The 8,069-nt window shown below is 41.5% G+C and overlaps 1 protein-coding gene across 1 annotated transcript; it reads left to right on the plus strand.

Annotated features, from left to right (window-relative positions):
• On the plus strand, nt 1–969 carry LOC129559317 (olfactory receptor-like protein OLF4). Its single transcript, XM_055430928.2, has one exon. It carries the CDS (start codon nt 1–3, stop codon nt 967–969), a length of 969 nt encoding a protein of 322 aa, XP_055286903.2.
• Nucleotides 970–8,069: the final 7,100 nt, after the last annotated feature.

Here is an 8,069-nt window from a genome sequence, read left to right on the forward strand (position 1 = left end):
ATGAACCCACGGAATGATACAGAAATTTCAGAATTTCTTCTTCTGGGATTTTCAGAGGAACGAGCACTGCAGCCCCTCATATTTGGGCTTTTCCTCTCCATGTACCTGATCACTGTGCTTGGAAACCTGCTCATCATCCTGGCCGTCAGCTCAGACTCCCACCTCCACACCCCCATGTACTTCTTCCTCTCTAACCTGTCCTTTGTAGACATCTGCTTCACCTCCACCACCGTCCCAAAGATGCTGCAGAACATAAGGACACAGAGCAAAGTCATAACCTATGAAGGCTGCATCGTCCAGATGTATTTTTTCATACTCTTTGCAATACTGGACATGTTTCTCCTGACTGTGATGGTCTACGACCGCTTTGTAGCCATCTGTCACCCCCTGCACTACACAGTCATCATGAGCCCCCGGCTCTGTGGTCTGCTGCTTCTGGTGTCCTGGATGATGAGTGCCCTGAATTCCTTGTTAGAAAGCTTAATAGTGTTGCGACTATCCTTCTGTACAAACTTGCATATCCCTCACTTTTTCTGTGAACTCAATCAAATGGTACAGCTTGCATGTTCTAACACCCTTCCCAACAACATAGTGATGTGTTTTGCAGCTGTCCTGCTGGGTGGTGGTAGCCTGACTGGTATCCTTTACTCATACTCTAAGATAGTGTCCTCCATATATGGAATCTCATCAGCTCAGGGAAGGTATAATGCCCTTTCCACCTGTGCATCTCACCTCTCAGTTGTCTCCTTATTTTATTGTACGAGCTTAGGAGTGTACCTTAGCTCTGCTGGTACCGAAAGCTCACACTCAAGTGCAACAGCCTCAGTGATGTACACCGTGGTCACACCCATGCTGAACCCCTTCATCTACAGTCTGAGGAACAAAGACATAAAGAGGGCTCTGAAAATGTTCTTGGGGATGGCAACTCTTAAAGGACGCGTGGCCCTAAGGCTTAAGAAGTGCCCTTGATGAAAGCCTCAGAGCCAGAAATTGCTCTGAGAAACAATAAAATTGCTCAGAAATTCCATATCAGATATGGCAGTAAGTAAAACATGCCTCGTCAGTTCCTTATTGGAATTTCCATTTCTTTTATCTCAACTTCTCTATACAATTTATGCAGCTCATTTTATGAAACTTTGTGATCTCTCTTATACTCAAGAGTTCTCTTGGAAGATTGGGACTGACAATACAGACTATTGATACTATGTTTAAAGCAGATAACTAATGAGAACTACTGTGTAACACACGGAATTCTACTCAGTGCTCTGTGGTGACCTAATAAGAAGGAAATCCAAAAAAGAGGGGATATGTGCATACAGACAGCTGATTCACTTTACAGTATAGCATAACATTGTAAAGCAACTATATTCTAATAAAATTTTTTTTTAATTTTTCCCTTTGTCATTATCCTATTATCCCAAGGTTATCTTCAACCATGGATCTAAGATATTTGGATTTTCCCATTATCTCAAGGTGCTATGCATGCATGCTAAGTTGCTTCAGTCGTGTACGACTCTATGGGACCCTATGGACTGTAGCCCACCAAGTTCCTGTGTCCATGGCATTCTCCAAGCAAGAATACTGGGATGGGTTGCCAAGACTACCTCCAGGGGCTCTTCCCAACCCAGGGCTTGAACCCAAGTCTCCTACATCGCAGGTGGATTCTTCTACTGCTGAGCCATGGGGGAAGGCCCCTATGGGAGAAAAAAAAAATACTCTGCAATCACAGTTACTTACATAAGCTTATAACAGAAAAAAAAAATCTGAGACCACTGCTTTCCTTCTGTGGATGTCATTCCTTTATATATCACTTCCTTAACTGCTCTTCCTAATACTTCAGACCTTAGCATACTCTTGTCATAGTTGTTCATGGGTAATTTTCTACTCTTTGGATTTCTGTTGTGATTCAGATTGATGTCCTCCATGTTTACAACTGACACTGGCAAAAATTGATAATAAAATAGATGTGTCCAAGTGGAAGCTACACAGAAAGACAAAAATGAATAAACAGATTTACATAATATGACCTTAGAGTTACACTTGACTTTAAATATGATGAGGAAAATATTAATCAAACATTTATTACCAATAGTTGCGTATATGTGTAAGTAACTGTTTGTTGCCATTGGTGTCCAACACTTTGCCACCTCATGGACTGTAGCCACCAGGATCCTCTGTCCATGGGATTCTCCAGGCAAGAATACTGGGGTGGGTTGCATGTCCTTCTCCAGGGCATTTTCCCAACCCAGGATAGAACCCAAGTCTCCTGCATTGGCAAGCAGAATCTTTATTGCTGGTGCCACCTGAGAAGCCCATTACATATGTGTCTCTATTTGTATACATTTCTCTTTCAAATAACCATGCTCACACACACATATGTACATGCACACAGAATCATTTATAATCCAAATTATTCTATTTAAAGAAACCTTACAAGACTGCTGGAAGGTAAAGAAATTTTTAAAATGAACATTGCGTAGTTAACATGAAGTCCAAGGAAAGTAGAAATTTAAACACAAAGATTTAAAGTAGAATGAGTGATCTAATTAATAATTTTAATTCCTTTTTCTATCTTAACACCTCAAAGGTCTCAAAATCAAAAACATATTTACACTCATGCAGTGTGGGATTCACTGTATCAGTTAACGGAACCAACAATCTCCAAATTGACTCTAATTTTCTTCTATTAAGGTGGGATTTCAATGGAAAATACTACCTGGAGGAACCTAAGTGAATAAATTGAGGGGCTTAAACTCAGTTTTTTGAACAAAATCTTATTGGATAAAAGTATATGATTTATATTTTCCTGGGCCTTCCCAGGTGTCAGAGTGGTAAAGAATCCATCTGACAGTACAAGAAATGCAAGAGAAGCAAGTTCAATCACTGGGTCAGGAAGATCCCCTGGAGTAGGAAAAGGAAATGCACTCCAGTATTCTTGCCTGGAAAATCTCATGTACACTGAAGCCTGGCAAGCTACAGTCCATGGGGTCCCAAAGAATGGGACACAACTGAACAACTAAGCACGCATGCATTCTGCTGTGACAAATTATCCCATTATAACTATGTACATGTGTTATATAAGGGTGTGTATATACAAAGATAGATAAATAAAAAGGTAGATAGTTGGATAGATCAGTTCAGTTCAGTCACTCAGTCGTGTCTGATTCTTTGCAATCCCATGGACTGCAGCATGCCAGGTCTCCCTGTACATCTCCAACTCCCGGAGCTTGCTCAAGCTCATGTTCATTGAGTTGGTGACACCATCCAACCATCTCATCCTCTGTCGTCCCCTTCTCCTCTTGCCTTCAATCTTTTCCAACAGCAGGGTCTTTTCTAATGAGTCAGCCCTTCACATCAGGTGGCCAAAGTATTGGAGCTTCAGCATCAGTCCTTCCAATGAGTATTCAAGATTGATTTCCCTCAAGATTGACTGGTTGGATCTCCTTTCAGTCTAAAGGACTCTCAAGAGTCTTCTCCAACACCATAATTCAAAAACATCAACTCTTCAGTGCTCAGCTTTTTTTGTAGTTCAACTCACACATCCCTACACGACTACTGGAAAAACCATAGTTTTGACTAGACAGACCTTCATCAGCAAAGTAATGTCTTTGCTTTTTAATATGCTGTCTAGATTAGTCATAGTTTTTCTTCCAGTGAGCAAGTGTCTTTTAATTTCATGGCTGCAGTCATCATCCCCAGTATTTTGGAGCCCAAGAAAATAGTCTCTCACTGTTTCCATTGTTTCCCCATCTATTTGCCCTGAAGTTATGTGATCAGATGCCCTGATCTTTGTTTTTTGAATGTTGAGTTTTAAGTCAGCTTTTTCACTCTCCTTTTTCACTTTCATCAAGAAACTCTTTAGTTCCTCTTTGTTTTCTGCCATAAGGGTGGTATCATCTGCATATCTAAGGTTATTGATATGTCTCCTGGCAACCTTGATCCCAGTTTGTGCTGCATCCAGCCTGGCATTTTGCATGATGTATTAGCAGTAGCAGTAGCAGCATTCTGCATATAAGTTAAATAAGCAGGATGACAGTGTACAGCCTTGATGTACTCCTTTCCTAACCTGGAACCAGTCCATTGTTCCATGTCCAGTTCTATCTGTAGCTTCCTGACCTGCATACAGATTTCTCAAGAGGCAGGTAAGGTGGTCTGGTATTCCAGTCTCTTTAAGAAACACAATTCACTGTGATCCACACAATCAAAGGCTTTAGTGTAGGCAAAGAAGCAGAAGTGGATGTTTTTCTGGAACTCTCTTGCTCTTTTGATTATCCAACAGATGTTGGCAATTTGATCTCTGGTTCTTCCTTTGCCTTTTCTAAATCCAACTGGAGCATCTGGAAGTTCTCAGTTCATATATGGTTGAAGCATAGCTTAGAGAACTTTGAGCATTACTTTGCTAGCATGTGAGATAAGTGCAATTGTGCTGTAGTTTGAACATTCTTTGGGACTGGAGTGAAAACTTTTTCCAGTCCTGTGGATACAGCTGAGTTTTCCAAATTTGCTCGCTTACTGAGTGCAGCACTTTCACAGCATCATCTTTTAGGATTTGAGATAGCTCAGCTGGAATTCCATCACCTCCACTAGCTTTGTTCGTAGTGATGCTTCGTAAGGCCCAATTGACTTCACACTCCAGGATGTCTGGCTCTAGGTGAGTGATCACACCAACATGGTTATCTGAGTCATTAAGATCTTTTTTGTGTAGTTCTATTGTGTATTCTTGCCACCTCTTCTTAATATCTTCTGCTTCTGTTAGGTCCATACTGTTTCTTTTATTGTGATCATCTTTGTCTGAAATGTTCCCTTGGTATCTCTAATTTTTTTTTAAGAGATCCTTAGTCTTTCCCATTCTATTGTTTTCCTCTATTTCTTTTCATTGATCACTTAGGAAGGCTTTCTTATCTCTCCTTGCTATTCTTTGGAACTCTGCATTCAGATGGGTATATCTTTCCTCCTTTGCTTTAGCTTCTCTTCTATTCTCAGATATTTGTAAGGCCTCCTCAGACATCCATTTTGCCTTTTTACATTTCTTTTTCTTGGAGATGGTTTTGATCACCACCTCCTGTACAAAATTATGAACTTCCATCCATAGACAGATATAGATAGACAGATAATAACTTGAGGTTCTATGGATCCAAAGCTCAAACCAGAATGGGTCTCAGGGGGCTAAAGTCCAGAAGCTTGCAGTGCTGGGATCCATCTCAAAGCTCCAGAAGAGAATGCATCTCCCTCCTAAATGACTTTCTGGTTGCCACCTACATTCCTTGGATCATGGTCCTTTCTCAGTCTTCAAAACCAGCAGCATAACGTATTAAATGTTCTTTGACCTCAATTTTCTTATTCTCGTTCAGTATTTAGAGGACCTTGTTATTACATTTCACTAACCATTGATGCTTTTGAACTGTGATGTTGGAGAAGACTCTTGAGAGTCCCTTGGACTGCAAGGAGATCCAACCAGTCCATTCTAAAGGAGTTCAATCCTGGGTGTTCATTGGAAGGACTGATGCTAAAACTAAAACTCTAATACTTTGGCCACCTCATGCGAAGAGTCGACTCACTGGAAAAGACTCTGATGCTGGGAGGGATTGGGGGCAGGAGGAGAAGGGGACGACAGAGAATGAGATGGCTGGATGGCATCACCGACTCGATGAACATGAGTTTGAGTGAACTCCAGGAGTTGGTGATAGACAGGGAGGCCAGGCCTGCTGTGATTCATGCGGTCGCAAAGAGTCGGACACGACTGAACGACTGAACTAAACTGAACCTGGAAAACCCGGGCTAATCTTTTTATCTTACTATGAAACAAAGTCTTTTTCAGGTGTATATTATTTGATGACACTGAAGAAACTTCAGGTAAAAGGATCAACTACTGAATGTATCACACCCTTCATAATAAGTGAAATGCTTTTCTTTCAAAATTACACACAAATAGCAGAAGAAGGGATAAGTAAACTGTGGTGTATATACACACATACACAAACACACACACAGTGGAATACTACTCAGCCATGAAATGGAATGAAACAGTGCCATTTGCAGAGGCGGAGATGGACCTAGAGACTGTCATATAGAGAGATATAAGTCAGAAAGAGAAAAACAAATATCATATAATATTGCTGTTATGTGGAATCTAGAAAAATGATATAGATGAATTTATTTGCAAAGCAGAAACAGACACACAGACAGAGAACCGACATGTAGGGATACCGGGGAGAGAGAGGGGTGGAAGGAGGATAAATTGGGAGATTGAGACAGAGATATATACACTACTGTGTATAAAATAGATGATGAATGAGAACCTGTATAGCACAGGGAACTCTACCCGATGCTCTGTGGGACCTAAATGAGACGGAAATCTACAGGGGATATACGTATCAGTTCAGTTCAGTTCAGTTCAGTCGCTCAGTCGTGTCCGACTCTCTGCGACCCCATGAATCACAGCACGCCAGGCCTCCCTGTCCATCACCAATTCCCGGAGTTCACTCAAACTCATGTCCACAGAGTTGGTGATGCCATCCAGCCATCTCATTCTCTGTCGTCCCCTTCTCCTCCCGCCCTCAACCTTTCCCAGCATAAGAGTCTTTTCCAGTGAGTCAACTCGTCTCATGAGGTGGCCAAAGTATTGCAGTTTCAGCTTTAGCATCAGTCCTTCCAATGAACACCCAGGATTGATCTCCTTTAGAATGGACTGGTTGGATCTCCTTGTGGTACAAGGGACTCTCAAGAGTCTTCTCCAACACCACAGTTCAAAAGCATCCATTCTTCGGCGATCAGCTTTCTTCACAGTCCAACTCTCACATCCATATGTGACCATGGGAAAAACCATAGCCTTGACTAGACGGACCTTTGTTGGCAAAGTAATGTCTCTGCTTTTTAATATACTATCTAGGTTGGTCATAACTTTCCTTCCAAGGAGTAAGCGTCTTTTATTTTCATGGCTGCACTCAGCATCCGCAGTGATTTTGGAGCCCAAAAAAATAAAGTCTGACACTGTTTCCACTGTTTTTCCATCTATTTCCCTTGAAGTGATGGGACCAGATGCCATGATCTTAGTTTTCTGAATGTTGAGCTTCAAGCCAACCTTTTCACTCTCCTCTTTCACTTTTATCAAGAGGCTTTTGAGTTCCTCTTCAGTTTCTTCCATAAGGGTAGTGTCATCTGCATATCTGAGGTTATTGATATTTCTCCCAGCAATCTTGATTCCAGCTTGCTCTTCTTCCAGCCCAACGTTCCTCATGATGTACTCTGCATATAAGTTAAATAAGCAAGGTGACAATATACAGCCTTGACGTACTCTTTTTCCTATTTGGAACCAGTCTGTTGTTCCATGTACAGTTCTGACTGTTGTTTCCTGACCTGCATACAGGTTTCTCGAGAGGCAGGTCAGGTGGTTGGTATTCCCATCTCTTTCAGAATGTTCCACAGTTTATCGTGATCCACACAGTCAAAGGCTTTGGCATAGTCAATGAAGCAGAAATAGATGTTTTTCTGGAACTCTCTTGCTTTCTCCATGATCCAGCGGATGTTGGCAATTTAATCTCTGGTTCCTCTGCCTTTTCTAAAACCTGCTTGAACATCTAGGAGTTCACGGTTCACATATTGCTGAAGCCTGGCTTGGAGAATTTTGAGCATGACTTTACTAGCATGTGAGATAAGTGCAATTTTGCGGTAGTTTGAGCTTTCTTTGGCATTGCCTTTCTTTGGGACTGGAATGAGGACTGACCTTTCCCAGTCCTGTGGCCACTGCTGAGTTTTCCAAATTTGCTGGCATATTGAGTGCAGCACTTTCACAGCATCATCTTTCAGGATTTGAAATAGCTCTACTGGAATTCCATCACCTCCACTAGCTCTGTTCATAGTGATGCTTTCTAAGGCCCACTTGACTTCACATTCCAAGATGTCTGGCTCTAGGTCAGTGATCATGTTATCGTGACTATCTTGGTCGTGAAGATCTTTTTTGTACAGTTCTTCTGTGTATTCTTGCCACCTCTTCTTAATATCTTCTGCTTCTGTTAGGTCCATACCATTTCTGTCCTTTATCGAGCCCATCTTTGCATGAAATGTTCCCT

The sequence above is a fragment of the Moschus berezovskii genome, chromosome 8 (genome assembly GCF_049115385.1).
Source record: "Moschus berezovskii isolate FMDL1 chromosome 8, NW_MosBer_1.0, whole genome shotgun sequence".
Lineage (NCBI taxonomy): Eukaryota > Metazoa > Chordata > Mammalia > Artiodactyla > Moschidae > Moschus > Moschus berezovskii.